This window comes from Prunus mume, linkage group LG5 (assembly GCF_029339155.1).
Source record: "Prunus mume cultivar Tortuosa linkage group LG5, ASM2933915v1, whole genome shotgun sequence".
NCBI classification, from domain to species: Eukaryota; Viridiplantae; Streptophyta; class Magnoliopsida; order Rosales; family Rosaceae; genus Prunus; species Prunus mume.
This window is the reverse complement of record NC_142702.1, coordinates 828936-851771: the sequence shown is the minus strand read 5'-3', so window position 1 is coordinate 851771 and position 22836 is coordinate 828936. Positions and strand designations below refer to the sequence as shown.

Sequence of the window (22836 nt, the reverse complement as noted above, 5' to 3'; positions counted from 1 at the left end):
TTAATTGTAGATACATCTCTCCATATGAAGCTGTTTGGAGGCTGTTTCAATATCCTATCCATTCTAGAAAACCTGCTGTTGAACGATTGCCAATACATCTACCTTTAGAACAAAATGTTGTTTTCAATGGTGATCGATCGCTTCAATCAATTTTTAATCAAAAAGGTATTGAATATACAATGTTAACAAGTTGGTTTGAAGCTAATAAAACTTTTCAAGAAGCGCGAACTCTAACTTATGCAGAATTGCCGTCAAAATTTGTGTGGGATTCTCGCAGTAAGATGTGGAAACCTAGAAAAAAAAAGGGATCCATAGGTAGAATAGCTCATGTACATCCTGCATCTGGCTAATTATATTATTTAAGGATGCTTTTAAATTTGCAAAAAGGAGCCTTTCATTTTGATGACATAAAAACTGTTAACGGCATTATACAACCATCATACCAAGCTGCATGCAAGTCCCTAGGTTTGTTAGGAGATGATAAAGAGTGGATTGAAGCTTTAACAGATGCAGTGAATACTGCCTCATGTTCTGAATTAAGGCAATTGTTTGTTACAATCATTTTATTTTGTGATGTAGGGAATCCTCAACTCCTTTTTGACACTTCTTGGCAAAATATGTGTGATGACATTTTGTACAAACTACGAAAAACTTTTTCAATGCCGAATCTAATTTTGCCAGAATTTGAATTAAAAAATTATCTTTTGTTTGAATTAGAGCAGCTTTTCAATGTATCATCCAGCTCTTTAAAAGATCATCATCTCCCTATGCCTGATGAACATAAAATGTTAGAACTTAGAAACAAGTTGTTGAGAGAAGAATTGAGTTATGATTATCATAATTTGGAAAAAGAACATTCAGCTTTACTGCCACAACTCAACAAAGGTCAGAAAGATGTATATGATTGTGTCATCAACGCTGTGAATGAAAAAAGGCCAGGCCTCTTTTTTGTTTATGGCCATGGAGGAACAGGAAAAACTTTTTTGTGGCATACAATAATAAGTAAAATTAGATCTCAAGGAAAAATTGTTTTGGCTGTTGCTTCATCAGGAATAGCATCATTATTATTACCAGGTGGTAGAACAGCTCACTCTAGATTTAAGATCCCCTTAACTGTTAACAATTGCTCAACATGTCAGATAAAAAAGGGAACTCACCTTGCCCAACTAATTCAAAAAGCCGATCTAATTGTTTGGGATGAAGCTCCAATGAATCATAAACATTGTTTTGAAGCATTGGACAAATCACTTTATGATATTTTATCGCATTTGAACAATTCAGATGAAAATGCTCCATTTGGTGGCAAGCTTTTTTTGTTAGGCGGTGATTTTAGACAAATATTACCAGTTATTCCAGGAGGAACAAGAGAAGAAATAATAAATGTCTCTCTTAACAGTTCCTATTTATGGCATTTTTTCAAAATATTCCATTTAAAAGAAAATATGAGGCTGTCAAAAAATGGATTAAGTGCTGAAGAAAAACAAAAAATAAGTGATTTTGCAGATTGGATTTTGCGCATCGGTGATGGTCAAATTGTTGATATAGATGATCCAAACGATAAAGATGCATCTTGGATTGAAATTCCTAAAGATTTACTCATTCATTCATACACACATCCTATTCATTCAATTTTTGCAGCAACATACCCAGATTTTGACAAAAATTTTGACAATTTTGCCTATTTAAGGGAACGAGCTGTTGTGACACCTAGAAACACAACTGTAACAGAGATAAATAATTATGCAATTCATTTATTACCCGGACAAGAACGAACTTATTTGAGTTCAGATTCTTTATGTTCATCGTCTGGAAATTTTGAAAACCTTAGCATTATGTACCCTACAGAATTTCTAAATAAACTTGAATTCAATGGTCTGCCTTCACATAGTTTGGCTTTAAAAATAGGAATGCCTATCATGTTGTTGAGAAACTTAAATCAATCTTCGGGTTTATGCAATGGAACACGATTAGTTATCACCCAACTGTACGATAAAATTATTGAAGCAAAAATACTTGCTGGCAACAACATTGACCATAGAGTTTTCATACCTAGAATCAGCCTTACAGCAACTGAAAACAAATGGCCTTTCATTTTTAAAAGGCGCCAATTCCCAATTCGGCCATGCTATGCAATGACGATAAACAAAAGTCAAGGCCAATCTTTAAAACAAGTTGGACTGTATCTTTCTCAACCTGTGTTCACCCATGGGCAACTTTATGTTGCATTATCTAGAGTTACATCAAGGCAAGGTCTTAAAATCATAATACACAATAATAAAGAAGCGCCTAACAAATACACTAAAAACATAGTGTACAAAGATGTTCTTCAAAATTTACAATCAGGTTTCAACTTTTATCCATCTGTGGTTAAATATTTCTATATTTTTTTATATCAATTTTCATACATTGCTGTATACATTTTTATACTAACAAAATATATTTTTTATTTTCAGGTTTATGATACAATGAGTTTCGTTCACATCCGTAGTTTACAGCCGTTTCAATTTAACAAGAAGATTAAAGTCCGTGTATGTAGAATTTGGAGACCAAAACTTATTGGATATGATGATCAATTCGGTGGTTTACAGTGTAGTGTATATTGGTTGATCAAATGGTGAGAAAATCTCCTTATTATTCATGTTATTTCAGTTTAGTTATCACAGCTTCTTCCCTTGCAAACAATTAGATTCAACTAGATTAAATTTTACTAATGTATTTTCTACTATGATTTTAAAGTTAACTGATATATTTCCTAAAACTGCATTCAGTTTTAATTAATTATGAAAACTTCATTTGCAAAGAATTAAATCCAATTGGATTAAATTTTCCTCAAGCATTTACTACTATGATATTAGAGTCGCTTAATATATTTGATAAAACTAGATTAAATTATGTTTCAAAATTACCTAATAGTTTATTTCAGTTGAACAATTCTTATATAATCTTAGCATTAATATTTACATCTTAATATAGGTCTTTTTCATTCATTTTTTCTATAAATTTTATAATCTAGCACCTGCCAATGTCAATAATTTAGACCTGTATATATGTGTATGTATCACTCGATTACGTAATAGCTTTTGTTAAACACCCTTATCCATTCCAAAAACCTAAATCGTTTTTAATTTTCTTCCGTTCCAAATTGGTTCTCATAGTTTATTTATCAAGCAGTTTAGAAAGTGTCACCTTATAAACAGGGCCAAATCCTCCCTCTCCCAGTTTATTCGCTACATTGAAGTTGTTTGTTGCAGCTAAAACTCTTTTTAAATTGAAGAGTGGTAGTTTTGCATCATTCTTCACAGCTTCAGCTCTTTCTTTACTTATAGTCTCACTCATACAGCCTTCCGTGCTCCCTGTTTCATTCTTATTATTAGAGTATTGGTTGTTTGGAACACTAGAATATATGTGTTTGTGTGAGTGACAAAGAGAAAAAGAAAGAGAAGGGTGGTAGCACTATACCTTCCATTCCCAAGTATTTCTTCCATATGAAGAATTTGTTGGCTGGGAGATTTTTTGTCAAGAGACTTTCTTTCTTTTAGTGGTTTGATGTTCATTCGACAGTTGAAGGCTCTGAAAGCAAGCTAATATATAGAGTGATGGTATAAATAGATGGATCATGGATCTTGGTGCAATTCTCTATGTTTTTTTTGGGTTATTTTTTATGCTGTTTTCATTCATGGGTTGGTTTTTATGTATTTTGCTTTTAGAAGTTGGACTTTTTGAAATTTGATATTGATATGGGAATTGAAAGTTTTCAATTCAGGATAATGCTTTTCAGTGTGTGTTAATGAAATTGTTCTTTGGCTTTTCCTTATCTCAAAAATGCCAATTTTCCATGGAAACAAAGGAGATTAGGATATTATATAGAAACAAAAGAAATTGTTGTGTTATGTATTGCAATACAGTTTTAATAAATGTTTTTGTTTTGTTTTCAATTCTATGTTCTATTCCTCTATGTTACTGAAAATAATAGCGTATGATTTATTTATTTGTAATTATGCAAATAGTTATATAGTTTCCTTCTATTTTTTTGTTGGGTAAACAAAATCTGTTGTAGAAAATGTACTTTGTGATTAAAAATTTTGGGGTCCAAACAAGGAATTGATTTTTCATGAGCTTGATTGACAAGAAGTAAATATTTCCGCCTTGAATTTTTTTGGATGGCTATACTTTAGGGGTTCATAGCTCTTTGGATTTGTTTTCCATGATTTTTCTTCTCTGTTTGTGATTAAAAAGGTGAATATCATGTGAATATCATGTTATTAGTGTTGTAGTGGTAGAAGTCACTCTAGATTAACATTGCCTTTTGTCTAATATTTCAAGAATGTATAAAGTTCTTTTTGAGTAGTGGAATCCAAGGTCTACGAAAAGAAGAGAAAAAAGTAGAAGTGGGAAAATAAAAGAGGAAGGTAGTGAGCAAAATCTACAAGGCTAAGAAAGGTTACAAATGAAATTTAAAAATATAAAAAAATCTTGATTGTTTAAGGGAACTTTTGCATAGGTAAATTTTGATCGTATACTCTTTCTTTCAAATGCATCTACGATCATTTAAACAGCCCTCTTCCTGTGCATGCGAGTCTCAAGACTATATTTGTCTTCTTTTAACACTTTTTTCTTCATGATATTAACTTGGTTCATTAAGTTTTCTTATTTAATGACTGTAATGCATGGAAATCAATCATGCTTCTAATATTTCATTTTTAAATTCACTGTTGTTTCAAAGTTGCTTCGTCTAAATGCTTAAAGATCGATGCTACTTCTAATATTTGGTTTTCAACTAGGTTGTTTACAAATATAATTTGTTTCATACTAAATTTTTTTTCCTTCTTTTTTCAAACATGTAGGCAGATGCGATTCAAGCCATTGTGAAAGAGATTGACTATGATTTAATTGGTGCAAAGATAAAAGCTGGTTGTATTTATGAGATCACACATTTTCACTCCGGCTGTAGCAAAACATCACACAAAGTTGTTCCGCATGCTGCCCATTTGTTCTTCAATACAAGAACCGTTTTCACCGAACTGTCAAGTGTTTATCCCCAAATTCCATGACATCGATTTTATTTTCTTGATTATGGTCAGTTGTGCACTCGCATAGACAAAAATGAAATCCTGACAGGTAATACTCTACATATTCTCCAAAAATATGCATTTATGTATAATATATATTTATCAACAATTTTTATGCATTTCTATAAACTTATCATACTACTTTGTCAAATTGCAGATGTTTTGGGACACATTACTGCTGTACAACCTTTAGAAGAAAAAATGGTGGGCAATGGACGGTTGGAAACCAAATGTGAAATTTACATTCAAAATATCAGGTACATGTGTTAACAAAATGTGTACACATTTTCAAACCATTATATCTCTTGCTAATTTATTGTTTCATGTTTGATAATCCAGGAAAGAAGATGTTAGAATAACGCTATGGGGAGACACTGCACGAGCGTTTGATTTCCAAGCTTTGTAAGAGTTGGCACCACCAATAATCACTGTTTTCACAAAGTCTTAAAGTCAAACAATTCCAAGGTATTCAGCTTAATTTTCCTTTCTTTCCATTATTCAAACTTCATCTCAAATAAAAAAAATCTTATTTATAGTTTACAAATGTGTAGGAAAAGCCGTTCTGAACAGTAGCGTGTCAACAATGATTTTCATCGATCCGGATATACAAGAATTAGATACATACAAAATGACGTATGATTTTTTATCCTCTTTATGCTAACATACATCTTTCTTCCTCCTTTATCCGAAACTAATCACCTCATTTTTATATATAAAAAAACAACAACAAAAACAAACACAGCTTTGGCACTTTTGTAGATGCTATTAAAATGGTCCCTCCTTCTTCGATTCAACCGATCAAGCCTGAGGAATTAGAAACTGCTAAAAAGCTATCTGTACAAGAGTTGAATGTTCTTGATCCGGATTTATGCAAGGTAAAAAGCCAATTTCCTCCCTTTATCTCCCTATTATTCTTAATTTAACATACTACATTATAAATTCTTTAAACTATAATTTATTTCGATTTTCTCTTATTGTTGTATGTTTTATAATTATTATCATTTTATTAACAAGTCTGTTTAAACATGTTCTAGGATGCTTTCATTTTATGTAGAGCAGCTATTACACGTTTTGATACGCGTACTGGATGGTGGTATAAGGCATGTCCATCCTGCTTCAAACAGCTTAGATCCATTGCCCACAGTGATGAACTTCTGTGTCCTAAACACAATAATCAAATTCCTCTCCCTTGGTAATACAAATATTAGCAATTAGTTTCATCTTATTTTTTCATAAACTTCGAACACAAATATCTTAGATTATTAAAACATTACATGAATTTTACATACAGGTTTAAAGTTGGTTTAGTTCTTGAGGATTCAACTGATGAAACAAATGCTATGATCATTGGAAAAGCAGTAGAGCAATTGTTTGGAATTTCTTGCAATGAATTGGTTATTCAACAAGGTTATACTGACCACCAAGAGTTTCCACATGCAGTTCTACAGACAAGAGGCCAATTTAAAAATTTTCAACTTCGGTTTGGGAGCATAAAAACTGATTCAAACAGAAATGATTTGCTTATTCAAGCTGTGTTTGATGAGAAGGTACAACTTCTTGAATCAGGATCATAAGCCAACTTTGTTGAGCATCAGAAAAAAAATATTGCTGCCCAAATGCTTCCGCCTACTCCCCCACTTCTTTCAAAGCAAACACCGCCTGTATCTCTCGCTATCTCATCCAATCCTTCTTCAGTGGAGCCCATTTCAAATTCGAAAAAGAAACGTAAACTTGCAGTGAAAAGAGCTCTTCTCACCTCTTTAACAAGTAAAAACTGAAAAGGTTAGAGTTTACATAACAATTAACTCATTTGTATTGATATTTTTATATAAACATTTACTAATACTTTTCTTTTCACTCTGTTTTACATCTTTCTAAGTGATGTTGAAGCTGAAAACAAATCTGAGAAAACTGTTGCTGTGCAAACCAGAGAAGAAAATGTGTCACTTCGACAATTTACCAATTATCAGTTTGAAGAAGAAAACAGTCCAAGGCAGTTCCAAAACCACCTCTCCTACTGCCACATCAGAGTTTGTGCTCTTTCCTTTTCAATTCATTCATCTCACTGATACACACATTACACACAAAGTATTTCATTGTTATTTTTTATGTTTACTTATTAAACTTAATTCTATCATAATAATTAATACTTGCTAATTTTTGACTTTATGCCAACAGAGCTAAAACCTCTAAAAAGGAGAAAAAATGGCATTAGTCAACCAAACAACAAATGCAGCAACAACAAAAGCCCTGTACCAAAAGCATCAAAGAAGAAAAATCCATGTGCACTACTCATTAAAATATAGATAAACGCATGTACAAGTTTTTTTGAACAATATGCAACTTAAGGCTGCTCATATTTTGATGTTTTAATAGCTGCTTGATATATTAAAATATGCACAATATTTTAACATAATAAGCAGCATATTAAACATGATGTTAGTTTATGTTTTGCAACATAAGCTTGCCAAACTCATGATCACACTGTTTACATCTCAATGTATATATAAATAGTCCAAACTCATGATATCACTGTTTGCATCTCAATGTATATATAAATAGCCTAAACTCATGATAGCACTGTTTGCATCCACTAAACTTTTTAATAGATTAATGACTTGCTGATGGATTTCTGAACATACTGTTGAATCCTTTCATTCTTTGCCCAAATTGATTCTGTAATGATTTTGCTGCTATAACAGGTTGTTAATTTGTTGTTGTAATGATAGGTTTAGATGATTACAATATTTGAGCATGTCAGTGAATCCTTTTTAAGTATTTTGGTAACTAGGTACTTGACAACTCCCAACGTGAGGAGAGAGTGACAATGTGTAATTGATTTAAGGGAAAAAGATGATCTCTTTCTCTGTGTGCACTACCATTGTTTCATATTGCACAACAGCTATTTGATGAATGAGTATATATATCTCTGTAAGTCATCTAACAGAGTTTGATCTATATTTTCTGCTCATAGAATGTACTTCTATATAGTTGTGCTATTGTCGGTGTGTGTCCATTTTGCTTTATTAGGCTATAGATGTAATTAAGAAATAACAGTTTAATTCTTGAATGTTTTTTTCCCTTCCCAACTATTGATCTATTGGTCAAACTTTGACTCTGATTTTTGGCTTTGGGTTTTGATGATGGCTGATATTTTGTTTTCTTCTATCTCTATTTGTTTTTGTTTTCCAAGATTTTTCTTTTGTTTTAGAAGTGGACTAATGAAGTTCAGGCATCTCATATAAAAACACTGCAAAGAAAAACATATTTGGACAGTTTTGGGAATAGAAAATCAGAAATTGCAATTTTTCAATTTTTTTCTTGCTTTTTGTCTTCATTCTATGTTTTTTAGGTGTTGAGTGAGGTAATTTTGCAACAAAATGATTTCTGCATCTATAAAGTTTGTATACCATGTTGTGTTACAATTTCTTAAAGATTCTGCCTAATTTTTCAAAGTTTTTTGTCCCAATTTGACACTCTACTAGAAGTGCAACCTGTGACCAGAAAACCACTGTAACAATCGACAAATTATTAAATTCCCCTTTTGATTTTTCTAATATTATGAAACTGTTTCCATCCTTTTTGAAGGATAAATGATTTTGTAATGATATTTGCTTATACTGTCGGAAGAGAGACTTTTGTCGACTGGAATCTCTTAATTCCCAAATGCCAAACCTTTAGTAAAACTTAATTATTGCAGTTAATTATATCCCTGATTTAATTTGTTATTGTGCATTTTCAGTTTTCCCAAAATTTGATCAATATTTTAAGATGACAAGCAACATATAGAACATGTTATTAGTCTTTATTTCGTAACTTAAACCCGCAACATCGTGCGGGCACATTTGCTAGTGGATGCTATTTCTCATGGCAAGGTCAACTCTATAAATGAAATTTGTTATCCCTTCAAATTGTACACGTTTCCTTTTTGAGGAATCAAACAGTATTCTGATGACATTATGGTTATGTAACAAATTTTGGTCCCTTTGGATGGAATGATTTACAATGAGAATTTGGAATTAGTTCCTAGTATAAATTGTTTGGTGGGTCATTAAAAATATTAATTTCTTGTTTTAAGAAAATTACACTTTATATGGAATGGTGGACTTGGGGAAAAGAAAGAAATCTACAAATAATAATACACATAACACAAGTCACGTAGATATTATGTTGAAGTTTTGAAGAAGCTCATCTATATACTGATTATAAAAATAAATAAAAAAGGTTAAACATTCAAAATCCCACAAATTGTCATAGTTAATAAAAACGTTAAAGGAGAATGCAATTCATTAATTAAGATAAAATAATACATTCACAATCTGTTTAAATTGAAATAAATAAATAAAGAACACAAGAAAAGTTGCTCATAAAACTAAGAGATAACCACTTTCAAAAATTTACACTATTTTGGATATATTTTATTTAAAAAGTTATAAACTCAGTTTTTAACAATTAAAAAAACAAAACAATAAGAACAAAAAATATTCAATTGGCACACGTTAATGCGTGTAGCAAGGAGCTAGTTATATTTATAAGATGAAACAACGAAGTACATAACATGTTGATGTCAAAATTTGATCAACGAGACTAAAACCATAAAGCCACAAAAACACACACACAAAAAACACTCACAATATAACGTTGTTCACTCAAATTCGTTGTTTCGTTTAGGATCACTAGTGTAGGTTTCACCATACAGTTTATTTTGTTAAAGAATATTATAGGTTTTGATATTCTTACAATAAAAAAGAATATTATAGGTTCTGATATTATAGGTTTCCTCTCTTTTTTTTCTTTTTTTTTTGTTTCTCTCTTTTCCTTTTCATTTTATGCTTTGCTGTGCTATTGCTAAGTTGATCCTACAGCTAGCAATAACTTCCCCACCTTTCATTTTATGCTTTATTGGTGACCAGGGATGCTTAGCAACTTTCTTCATCCGCCCTTCTTCCCATGTACTAACCAGGGATAGGTCACCATCTTAGATAAGAATCCCAACCCAATCAAACAATGACATCTGTAAATATTCAAAATTGGATTTTGCTGGTGATAGTTGATAGCATCTTTGTCCGACCAAAAGAAAAAGAAAAAAAAAGTTGATAGCATCTTGCACCATTTTGGCCAGTGTACGCAATATTTTGGCATCCAACTTTGCATATTAACATCGGTGGCCACAGTTCCATGATGTGAGTGCACAAAGAACAGTAGTCCTGCAAAGTGAGAGAGTTTTCAAAGCTTATTTACAGGCTAATTACCAGTTCATGTTATTTACAATCTCAAAAGGCTTTCATACTTCCTCACGAACCTGTATTTCCAAGTTCTGCAAACCTTGGAGTATTACTTCATCCAAATCCCTTGCAAAGCAGAGAAAAATGGCAGCAGCTTTGATCGGAGAGGCTCTCATCTCTGCTTCTATCGAGGTGTTGTGTGACAGAATTGCTTCAGCTGAGTTCATTGACTTATTTCGGCAGAAGAAACTCGACGAACCACTCCTCATGAACTTGAAGACGACACTGCTGACTTTGTTCGTGGTGCTCAATGATGCAGAGGAGAAGCAAATTGTGAACCCTGCTGTGAGAGAGTGGCTTAACGAGCTCAAGCATGCTGTCTTTGATGTAGAGGACTTGCTGGATGAGATCGACACTGAAGCTTTGCGATGCAAGCTGGAAGGTGAGGATCAAACCCACAAATTAACCAATAAGGTGTGGAACTTACTCCCTTCTTCTCGTAATCATTTTTATCAAAGCATGAATGTTAAGATACAAGAGTTGTTGCAAAGATTAGAAAACTTTGTACAACAGAAAATTGCTCTTGGTCTGGGAGAAGTTGCTAGGAGGAAGGTTTCGCATAGAACTCCAACAACTTCCTTGGTTCATGAACCTTGTGTATATGGTAGAGATGAAGTCCAAGAAAATTTATCAAAAGTGTTGCTATCTGATGATGCAAGCAAGGATGATGTGTCTGTCCTCACCATTGTTGGAATGGGTGGGGTTGGCAAGACAACCCTTGCTCGAATGCTTTACAACAACAATAAGGTGAAAGGGCATTTTACACTTCAAGCTTGGGCTTGTGTTTCAGAAGACTATAATGCTGTTAGAATAACTAAAACTATTCTTGAGTCAGTCACTTCAAAACCTTGTAACATGACAGATCTGAATTTGCTTCAAGTTGAATTAAGAGAACAGTAGTTGAGGGGAAAGAAATTTTTATTTGTGTTGGATGATCTGTGGAATGAAAATTATGGTGATTGGGAGCGCCTCCAAACTCCTTTTAATTCAGGGGCAAGGGGAAGCAAAGTCATTGTAACAACACGGAACAAAAATGTGGCATCTTTAATGAAAAATGTTCCCATTCAATTCTTGGAACCATTGTCACATCAAGACTGCTGGTTGTTACTTGCTAAACATGCTTTTGGAAATGAAAACTATAGTGCAAATTCAAACTTGGAAGGCATTGGCAAGCAAATTGCACTCAAGTGCAAAGGGTTGCCCTTAGCTGCACAAACACTCGGGGGTTTGTTACGTTGCAATATAGATTCTGAGGAGTGGAATAGAATACTAAATAGTAATATTTGGTACCTACCCTATGGTACAACTGACATTCTTCCAGCTCTATGGTTGAGTTATCATTATCTCCCCGCTCAATTAAAACGATGCTTTGTTTATTGTTCAGTTTTTCCAAAGGATTATGAGTTTGAAAAGGAAGATGTAGTTCAATTATGGATGGCAGAAGGCTTAGTTACTCAAGTTGATAATGGGAAGATTATGGAATCAGTGGCCAGAAAATACTTTGATGAGCTATTATCTCGGTCACTGTTTCAAAAGTCAAGAGAATTCAGTTTCACAATGCATGACCTCATTCATGACTTGGCTATGTTCATCTCTAAGGGGTTTTGCCTTAGGCTGGAAGGGGTGGAATCATGTGAAGTTAAACGAGCTCGTCATTTGTCATATGCTAGGGGAGAATTTGATGTTGCTTCAAAATTTGAGCCATTATATGGGGCTAAGTGTTTGAGGACCTTCCTACCTACCTCTTTAAAACAAAATAGATATTATGCAGAATTTTATGTAAGTAAAAAGGTTCTACAACATTTGTTGCCATCACTAAGATGTTTACGGGTGCTATAATTGTCACGTTATCAAAATGTCATTGAGTTACCTGATTCTATTGGAAACCTCATTCACTTGCGCTACTTGGATCTTTCCCATACCGCAATTGAAAGGTTACCTGGGGTACTTTGCAATCTCTACAACTTGCAAACGTTACTATTGTCAAATTGTTCCTCTCTCCTTGAATTGCCTGCAGACATCAGAAAATTGATTAATTTACAAAAATTAACGTTGGCAAGTTGTAGCTCTCTTACTAAATTGCCTGCAGGAATTGGAGAGTTGATTAATTTGCATCATCTTGATGTCAGTGGAACTAAAATTGAAGAGATGCCGGTGCAAATGGGAAGGCTGAAAAGTTTGAGACAATTGACTACTTTTGTTGTGGGCAGATCTGCTGGGTCAAGCATAGGAGAACTGAGGGAGTTCCCGCAGCTTCAAGGAAAACTTGCAATTTTGAAGCTACAAAATGTAGCTGATGCTAGGGATGCATTGCAAGCCAATTTGAAGGACAAAAAAGATCTCAAGGAGTTAGAGTTGGCATGGGGTGCAGAGGATGCTGATGATTCCCAAAAGGAGAAAGATGTACTTGACAAGCTCCACCCTTGCATGAATATAGAGATACTAACCATCCGATTCTACGGTGGAACCAACTTCCCGAATTGGTTAGGAGACTCGTCCTTCTCTAATTTACAAGTCATGCATCTGAGTGATTGTAGTTATTGTTGGTCACTGCCACCAGTTGGGCGGCTACCCTCTCTCAAAGAGCTCTGTATAGAAAGAATGAAGTCTGTTAAGATGATTGGCGTGGAATTCTATGGCAGAAATGGAGCTTCTCTTATTCAGCCATTTCAATCACTGGAGAAGCTAAAGTTTATGGAGATGGCAGAGTGGGAGGAATGGGTACCAAGTGCAAGTGGAAGCGAATATGGTCCAGATTTCCCTCGTCTCCAAGAGCTGATTCTAGCCAACTGTCCGAAGCTGAGCAGAAGCTTGCCTTGTCATCTGCCTTGCTTGAAGAAGCTTACGGTGTCTGGGTGTGAGGTTTTACATGATGAAGGGGCCAATACTACAACAACCAGTAGTCTTAACTACACTTCTCTTGAAGAGTTGGAAATCGAAGGTGGATGCCAAAAGGGTCTGTTATCATTACTCGTGGAAATTGGAAATTTCGTTGACATACAATGCTTGCCCAATCGCAATTGTCTCCAACGTTTGAGTCTCTGGAATTGTCCAATGCTGTCTTCGTTCCCTAATGATGGGTTACCCACTACTTTGACAACACTTTATATACAGAACTGTAAGAGATTAGAATTCCTACCTGAAGAGATGTTGGCCAAATTAACATCGCTGCAGTCTTTGGAGATAAAGAATAGCTGTGATTCACTAAGGAACTTCCGGGTGAGCATTTTTCCCAAATTGAAGAAGCTTGACATTAGGGGTAGTGAGAATCTGGAATCCCTTTCCTTCATTGAAGAAGAAGTTAATGAGAATCTCAGTCATCTCAGAGAATTGTTTATCTCTGATTGTCCAAATTTGATGTGTTTTCAATGTCAGGGAGGATGGCCCACTCCCAACTTGAATGAATTTACAGTCTCCAGATGCAAGAATTTCAAGTCATTGCCCGAAGGCATTCACACCCTCACAGCCCTTCGACTGTTGCAGGTGGATGATCTTCCAAATCTGGAGTCATTTGCATAAGGGGGTTTGCCTCCCAACATCCGAGATTTGTGCATTCGTAGTTGTGAGAGGCTGAGGGCTCCAGTGGTAAAGTACTGGGGATTGGAAGGACTTGTCTCCCTTAAATCATTTATAATTGGTGGCAGTATCCTAGAGACGTTGCTCAAGGAACACCTGCTCCCTACCAGTCTTCGCACTCTAGTTATTAGTGGGTGTGACAGTATCCAAGTCCTGCCAGGAGAAGGAGAGGGACTTCGACACCTCACTTCTCTCCAATTGCTACAAATTGACGCGTGTGAAAACCTCCAATTCCTGCCAGGAGAGGGACTTCAACATCCAATTCATGCCAGAAGAGGGTTTGCCGCCATCTCTTTCTTCACTTTCCATCCGGAATTGTTCTGCCCTGGAGAAAAGGTATCAGAATAAGACGGGAAAAGATTGGACCAAGATAAATGACCAAGTCATCATCATATGATATGATATCACACTCAGGTACGTAATCCAATTAACGTTTTTTGTCAATTACCTTGGCACTCTTGTTTACTGGTCTCATGCTTTTTTCTGATCAAAATCATTTTGAAGAAGAACAATTTTTGCTTTAGACAAAAACTCAATCTGATTTGTATTATTCTAATGCTCAGTAATTTAGATTGAGTAGTTTAGATTGTAATCAATGTCTATGGATAACCTGTGAGCTTAAAGTTGTAAGATAAATGTTAACTTGTCCCCTGTTTTGTAAATTGTAATGTTTTAATTTTTTCTATCCTTCTCATTTGTCTTTCCCCTGTTTTGTTTCTTATAAAAAAAAGTTGGTTTTCATTGATACTCTTTGACATAGGTGGCATGGCACAAACTCACATCCGTACTTCCTTCCCCATTGGTTATTCTGTTAGCAGCTTGAAGCTTGTGTAGATATGTAATGCTCTTGTAATTCTGATCACAAAGATCGATTTCTTCTTCAACAATGGAGGAATTTATACTAGTCACATGGTTCAAAGGAGGTGACTTTTGCCCTATCTCTGGTCCATCTGCTGCTTCACTGCCTAGTAGCTTTAACTGTATGTTTGCGGCCAGTTAAGGAGGTAAGATTCAGCTGGTTTAACCCTGCGTCGTGTAATGCATTGTTGTGTGTGAAGCTTAAACTCTTTGGAGGAAAGATGAGGGCTATGGTTTTGGGAAGATTTGATGTAATGACAATTTACTAGGCTGTTTGATGTAGGGATGTGAGGGTCCTTGGTGATTTGAAAGGAGAGAGGGTGAGGAGGGGAGGGTTCATTTCTTGGGCTCCTTAATGGACTCTTTATCCTCTTAGTTTAGGGATTTTCTTTATCTGTCATCGTATTAAATAAGCAAGCTGCTGTAGTTTAGATTCTTTTGATGCAATATTTATGTTGTATGTGTACTTGCAGACTTGAGAAAAAAATTTCCCATGCATGATTTCAGAGTCGAAGCTCATGGTTCAATCATTGATGTCAGCTTGACTGCTTACTTCATTGTAAATGCCTTTCACTGTTCGATTATGTAAGGATCTGACCAAGCATATTCATAGATATTGTATTCTTTGGTTATTGTTGTTTATTTGGTGTTTTCTTCTGAAAGAATTTTCATGACAATATTTTCTTTTCAGTTTTTCTGAAGATGCCTGCAAGTGAGATAGATGGTGAAGGAATCAGAGCTGATCTCGAGGTCTCTGATGCCACTGTTGTTGCAACATATGTTTGGTTCTCAAAATTCAATCCTTGATGAGCTTCGGAAATTGGTCGAGGTCGAGGTCGAGACAGGAATGATTGATGGTGAAATGGATGCCATTTCTTCTTGCAGCCTGTTCTCAAAGTTCTTGTTTGCAAATGCTAGATATGGAGTATTTTGATTGACAGGAGATAATGACATTTCTTGACAATTCTAGAAAAGTCCATCTGAGTTCTTTTGTCAAGCTGCATCATTTAACCCCAGCACAAGTCCAGTTTCTGCTAAGCAATCACTCATGGCTAAGCAATCACTCGTGACAAGATTGAAGCTTAATTGCGTCAAATACCCAAATTTGTGTCCAGCATGTTCCTCGTATTTCTAATGTGGTTGCACACTGTATTGCACGGTTTAGCCTCCGTGAAAGGGGCTTATTGTTTTGTCTTTTTTTTTCTCCTCATTTTCCATGCTTAACTGGGAAATAGATTGTTCACATACATAGCTCAATTTGTTCTATTGGATGCCTAAGTTGATGCAGCAGGAAATAATACTTTCAAGTTTTAAGTTGATATCCCCCTACAATTATAAAAATGATGATCATGTTCATGGGCTCTAGAAGGCATGGGCAGCACAGTAACAGTACAATTATAAACCCAATTGATTTTCATGTTTTTGTTTATCTTATTTTCTCCTTTTAGGTGTAAAATGGACTTTGTTTGACAGAGTTTAAAACTAAAATGGAACACAACCCATTTACACCTCTGAATATCTTTTAATTATGCTCCAGCTGCATAAAAGTTTTGGAGAATGACACGAAATTGCAATTCCGATTCCTGGCCATTATAATACCTGGTTTCTTCTCAGTCAATTTGTATATCATGTTATCTTTAAAATAGAAAATCAATTCTTAACTTAAATACTCATTGAATTCGACAAAAACGAAAAATACTTATAGGGCCAGTTTGGTATTGCTGTGCTGTGAAAATAATCATTATCATATTTCTGTGAGAGAAATCAGTGAGAAAAGCAGTTTGGCGTTTGGTAAACTTTTTGTTAAAAGTGCTGTTGGTAGAATAATCAGTTTATGAGTGTTTAGAGTAGTTTCTAAATACATTTGGTTTCTAGTTTCGTATTAGTGGAACAAAACATATTTGTGAATTACTTGCATATGTTATGTTTTCAGTTTTCAAAAAATAAAATAAGAACATGTTTATATCCAAAAATAAAGAAATTAAAAAGAAAAAAAAAATGCTTTCGAAGCTATGAAACAGATAAGACAAATAAACATGAAGCTTTTTAATCCGCGCTGCCACAAATGCTGTAGTTTTGTGCTGGCCTTCTTTTCCAATGTCTTTATCCGAAAATTCTCTTTCTTTGTCTGATCAGAAAATCACCATTGGAAGGTAGCTTTCTCAAAACCATTGTGGGTCTGATATGATATTTGGTCCTGGGAACTAGTTGTTGTTTGCTAAACATTTTTTGGGTTTTTTGTTGTTAGTAGAATGAAGAAGACCAAGGTAGAAAATGATATTTTCCTCACTGGGTCTTTCACTTGGAGAATCGAAGGCTTCTCAAAATTGAACAACGACAACATGCATGACTCTGATGTTTTCGTCATTGGTGGTTTCAAATGGTGTTGATCCTCTCCTATTTTTAACTATATGCTTAACCTTTTTTCATTTTTGGTAGAAAGACCCATCTGGAAAACTAAGCAAATCCCACTTTAGACTAGCATGGTGCAATTTATTTAGTGAAACTCCATCTTGGACACTAAGAAGAGTAGCTAAGATCCATTTTTTAGTTGATGGGTTTCAATGAGGTAGTGCCATTTCCTCCAAGATGAGTTTTTTAGTTGATGTTCTACGAGGTGGTGATGTCATTTCCTTCAAGATTGAATTTTTTTCTCTTTGGCTGAGTTTTTTGGAACTCATTTTCTCGGATACCAAACATGCAGTGGTGTCCCATTTGGATTGTATATTTTGCACTTTCTTTCCCATTTTCAGATCCAGTGTCATTTATGGATTCATCACCCCAAAAAAAATACAAAATACTAGAAGCTATGGCTGATTGAGCAACGGGCTAAAGCTGCAGATTGAAAGAAAGGAAAATGAAAATAGGAACTATCTAGAAGCTAAAGGCTTCTTTCACCAAGCTAAAAGTTAACCCATCAACTTGATAACTCAATGTTGGCGAACAGTACTAATAATCCAATAGTAGGTGTTACAAGGGTCAATTTTCGCCCAAATTTCAACCCTTGTAATGGCACTGTACACCAAGCACAGTCTCAGCCACTCGCACTCTCACACACAATATTAGACACAATGCACTTTACAGGGCAACACCCCCAACCTTTCTTTGCACAAGACAAGGATACACTTTGCCTAAGACACTAAGTAGATCAGCACATGCACTCTGCTGTCTTACTTTTTCTCGTGTCATCGCGTCTCTACGTCTATAATGCCTACCTAAGGCCTATTTATAGACTATCACAGTTGACAACCCCAACTGCCTAGGTGATGTGTCTGCCACGCGCGTGGCCACCATGACATGGGTAGTTTTCCTCCTAAAAACTACCATGCCACTAACCCAAAAAGAAACCCACGAACTCCTATTCTTAAGGCTTCTTTTTTGCTTGTGGCGCCATGTGTCAATGTCATGGCCATGACATGCCATCATGCCATGTTGTATGCCTACAAAGGTGCAAGGTAACCGCCCACTCCTTCCACTGACATTGCCTTCTCCACATGATGCATCCCATGCATGCCACTTTGCCACTACCATGCGTAACCGCCTAGACATGCCCTTTTCTTGCTGCACATCTGCTGGAATTTCTCCTCACAACTGCCCATGTAATTGCCCACACAAAACTGCCAGCAACCGTCACACATCATGCAAGCCAACTGCTTGCACGATCTGCCAGCACCATGTACACAATCTGCCAGGACGATTTACCCACCTCTTGCGCACATCCTGCCAGCCAACCGCCTGTATAACTGCCCACGCAGCATTCGCTGCCAGCTTGCGTGCTGCCTATGTACGCTGTGCTGTGTGCTCTTGCATGTGCTGCCTATGTGCGCTGCGCACTTGTCCCACATGCGCTGTCGAGGCTTCCAAGGTAGTCTTGCATATTTCTTTGACAACCGCCGCCAAACCTTTTGCACAGCTGCTGCCACACTTGGCCATGGCACTTACGCAATGTCATGGCACTTGTAAGGGTCTTACAAACCACCCCCACTAGAAGAGACCGACGCCCTCGTCGGTGCCTCCCTTCCATTGCACCAAATAATTTGTCCGCCTACTCTTCTTACTCTGCCCTTGTGTTCTATGATCCAAATTCTTTTCGACCTCCTTGTCAAATCGTTTCTGAATCACAAGAGGTGCCCTCAAAGCTTGACCTCTCAAAGGATCTTCAGAATCTTCAAAGAATGGCTTAAGAAAACTTACATGAAAGGTTGGATGTACTTTCAACCGATCCGGCAGTTTCAAACGATAAGAAACATTCCCCACACATTTGATCACCTCAAAAGGTCCATCATACTTCAGGATGAGTCCCCTATGGACTACCTCGCTGTTTATCTTTTTCCAAATTTGAGGAGTAAGTTTAAGCAATACCTTATCCCCAACTTTGAATTCCAATGCCCTCCTCCCTTTGTCAGCATACTTCTTCATCCTTCTCCTAGCTTTTGAAAAACTGTCTCGAGCTTCTTCCAACAACTCTTGTTTGGAACAAGCGAATCTATACGATGCGGGGCATTTCCCTCTAGTCCGTTGCACCGCAACTTCCTAAGGTGTTCGAGGCTGTTGACCCATTGCCAACTCAAAAGGACTCAAACCTGTAGCCGAGGACCGATGTAGACTGTAGCAAAACTGAGCAGCATCCAACAGCTCCACCCAATTCTTTTGACTTGCTGTCACAGAATGTCTAAGATACTCTTCCAATAACTGATTCATCCTCTCTGTTTGGCCATCCGTTTAAGGATGATTAGCAGTGGAGAACTTCAACTCAGACCACATCATGTTAAACAAACTTGTCCAAAACCTGCCTGTAAACCTAGCATCTCGATCACTAATGATATCCTCCGGCAATCCAAAGTACTTCACCACATGCTTAATAAACAACCCTGCTGTCACATCCGCAGGAGAAGCATGCGGTGTGGCTATGAAAACCACATACTTGGAAAACCTATCAACCACAACAAGGATAGACCGCATACCTTCCGCCTTCGGTAGGTTGGGGATGAAATCCATCGACACTGATTGCCATGGTCTTCCCGGTATAGGAAGTGGTTGTAGAAGTCCCGCCTCTTTCTTCCGCTCAAACTTGTCTTCTTGACACACCAAGCAAGTCTTCACGTAGGCTTCTATGTCGTCCTCCAACTTTGGCCAGTAGTAGGACCTTGAAACCAATGCCATCATCCTATCCACACCAGGATGTCCAGCCCATTGCGGATCACGCATTTCCCGTAACAATTCCTTTCGTAGGCCACTCCCACTAGGAACATAGGGGTCGTTTGGTACGGCGGACTGTCATGGACTGGACTAAATCTTGGGACTGTCTCGGATTAGCTCGGATTGGACTAAGCTGAATTAAGTACTGACCTACGTTTGGTGCTGCATCGGACTAAGAAGCTGGATTGTAAAAATAGTCAAGACCTATGTTTGGTGCTGTGTGGGACTAAAAAATAATAATTTTATATTTAAAAATAATAATTTTTAAATAATTAAATGTAAGTTTTTTTGTTATTAGAATTACCAAATTGACAATATACATTTCTTTTCCTCCAAACCAAATTCACATGTACATTTCATATGCGCAAAAGTTAGAAAATTTTCATATATGCCAAAGTCATCTACATGACTCAGAAATTAGAGGTTTAGTTCGCTACACACAATTCTACCATTAATACATACAAATAAACATCCACAATTTCAAAATGAAACTCATAAGCCGCACAACCATGAACCATATGGCTTTAATGCTAGCAAAATGTTACACAATTTGTGGTGTTTCCAAAATGAAGCCAATCTTATCAATGCATCATTTGTGGTGTTTCCAAAAAGATAGATGCATCAAACTTATCTAGGCCATGTCCTCAAGCATTGTCACTAAGCAACTGCTCAACGAACAAATTGATAAATTTTCTTTAATACCACAATCAATACATTGTTAAGGCCGACTTATCATGCCTCAAATACAAATTACAATCACATAAAAAAGAAAACACCTTAAGAACTCAAACATAAATAACAAGAGTTGGCTAGTTATTCGCATTTCCTTGCCACTCATTATACATTTGGAACGCCAAGTCATTCCTCCAAGTGGTCCATTCATCCAATGCTCCAATGGTGCCAACCATATCACCTTCTAAATGCCACATCTCCAACAATAATATCAACAACATTCGTCTTTGATCCATATCTATTAATCAAAAAAGAAAATAATTATTCCACTTAACCAATCCTACTGAAAGTAAAATAACCCCAAATTGAAAACAAAAAGTTTCATATATGCAAATAGAAACAGTTTAATTAATGCAAAGCCATAATTAATACCATTCGCAATGTATGGAAAATTCACCCCCACATTCATGGTTGTAATGTTCATGCAATTGCATATGTCTATATGCAATTACTAATCACCTGTATGCAAATCCAAGTCACTGAATGCAATTACAATATATAGTTTTGTTTTTAAATTATGCAAGTGAGGTGATTTCGTGGTAGGTAGGTAGGTTTGATTGTGTTTTTGAATAGTTTGTTATGGAGCGTAAAGTGTTTTGAATGTCTAATGTTATGATTGGTTAAGATTTGGATTGGAATTTGAAAGGATTGAGAATCCCGACCCAAGAGAGAAATGCATGGGTGGGTTGTGCGCATTATTTGTGCAATGTTATACTGAGGGTTGATGCACTTGCAAGTAGTGTCGTGCAATTGCATATCGGTATATGCAATTACTGAGCGATTGCAAGCAGTGTCGTGCAATTGCATATCGGTATATGCAATTATAGAGCGACTGTGTGCAAATCCTGATCACCGTATTTTTGCAATTAAGCAATGTGATGTCATTGACCTTCAAACTATCACATTGAATTCAAGACAGACAGCATCTAATATGCCAAAATTAATTGCTACGGAATAAAATTTAATCCCGGGAAATTACTTGACAAACGAACTTCTTTTCTTTTTTGCTAATTTGAATGTCAAACAGCTGTTACAACACTATGCAGTGCAGCAGACAATATGAATGGCACAAAGACTAAATGAACACAAAAAACAGAGAGTATGAAATGAAATGAATGGCGCAAATACTGAGTGACAATTTACAAAGTGGAAGGGGAGGTAGGAGATTTATTAGAGATATTAGCTAGGAGAAACAAAAATTAATAACTTTGAATCTTGTTGATGCTCTTTTTCGGAGAGGGTCAACTTAGAGAAAAAGGGATTTGCCTTCAGCAGGGAAAGGGTGGGCCTTCAATAAAGGCTAGCCTGCAGAAGACAAAAATAGGGAAGCAGTCGTCAAGCTCCGAGCACCGGTGTGGTGCCGGCCGAAGACTCTCCGATGCTTAAGTCAGCTAAGAAGGGTAACTTTTGCAGAGTAATAGTAAAAGGCAGAAAAGTAGTTACCCCTCTTACTAGGGTACTGTTCCCTTTTTATAGGGAAGTGAAAGTGGGGATGGTGTAGATTTCCGATGTGGGACTTTGTGCAAGTCGCCGCGGTGGTGACACGTGTCATGAGAATTAGGTTTAACAGTTTGTGAGTTTTGGCAGTCGAGAGTTTCGACAGGTGCTTGGCACCTCGGAAGAGTGTCTTCCTTCGGCAGGAGAGAAGGTGTGTCTGTCTTGGTGCTAGTTGTTTTGAGACTGGATATGCTCGGTTGATTATGGTGTAAACAGTAGTCCCCCAAGTTCGCGGTCAAGAAGTGACTTCTGGGTTGGGAACTTGTAAGCTTTTGCGTGATAATGACCGAGCATTCCAGGTTCAGTGGGAGCCGTAGGGCAGTCCCTAGTCCCCCAAGTTGTCAAGCTAGAAGTTGCGTTAACACTTGGAAGGTATGATAAAAGTTGTGTTTAGCCTCAGTGTTTGTTGGTAGCTGGGTACCTTTAAAAGAAAAGTAGACTTGGGTTTTTGAAGCTTCAGTAAGAAAATCTGTGGGCCTTAGTGTTTATGACCCGGGTCCTGCCGTTTGGTAACCAAGTGATGATTTTGAGTAGCAAAGGCCTGGGTCCCAAAAGATTGGGTTGAAGCTTGAAGGAGAAAAGAGTATGGGCTTCCATGTTTCCATTTTCCTAGCCCCCTT

At 36.4% G+C, this 22836-nt stretch overlaps 1 protein-coding gene, 1 long non-coding RNA gene and 3 pseudogenes across 3 annotated transcripts; all 5 read left to right on the top strand.

The window, feature by feature from the left end:
- The first annotated feature begins 179 nt into the window (after positions 1-179).
- LOC148916570 (uncharacterized) lies at positions 180-1025 on the top strand (annotated as a pseudogene).
- Positions 1026-1829: 804 nt separating this feature from the next.
- LOC148916569 (uncharacterized) lies at positions 1830-2461 on the top strand. Its single transcript, XM_089051699.1, has 2 exons — positions 1830-2343; positions 2454-2461. The coding sequence occupies exons 1-2, from the start codon at positions 1833-1835 to the stop codon at positions 2459-2461; spliced, it is 519 nt and encodes a 172-aa protein (XP_088907825.1). The 5' UTR covers positions 1830-1832.
- A 4-nt stretch (positions 2462-2465) lies between these two features.
- Positions 2466-6847, top strand: LOC103328073 (replication protein A 70 kDa DNA-binding subunit D-like; annotated as a pseudogene). Its single transcript, XR_016126697.1, has 9 exons — positions 2466-2592; positions 3779-3795; positions 4845-5118; positions 5227-5326; positions 5409-5534; positions 5621-5702; positions 5812-5944; positions 6104-6261; positions 6361-6847. The product of XR_016126697.1 is annotated as a replication protein A 70 kDa DNA-binding subunit D-like (transcript).
- A 3331-nt stretch (positions 6848-10178) lies between these two features.
- On the top strand, positions 10179-14199 carry LOC148916568 (putative disease resistance RPP13-like protein 1 pseudogene; annotated as a pseudogene).
- A 158-nt stretch (positions 14200-14357) lies between these two features.
- On the top strand, positions 14358-16107 carry LOC148916567 (uncharacterized). The gene is made up of 3 exons (XR_016126877.1): positions 14358-14934; positions 15262-15373; positions 15480-16107. It is a non-coding gene; the product is annotated as an uncharacterized LOC148916567 (long non-coding RNA).
- Positions 16108-22836: the final 6729 nt, after the last annotated feature.

Coding starts and splice junctions, on each gene's coding strand:
- LOC148916569 (XM_089051699.1), top strand. CDS start 1,833: ATGTACCCTACAGAATTTCTAAATAAACTTGAATTCAATGGTCTGCCT.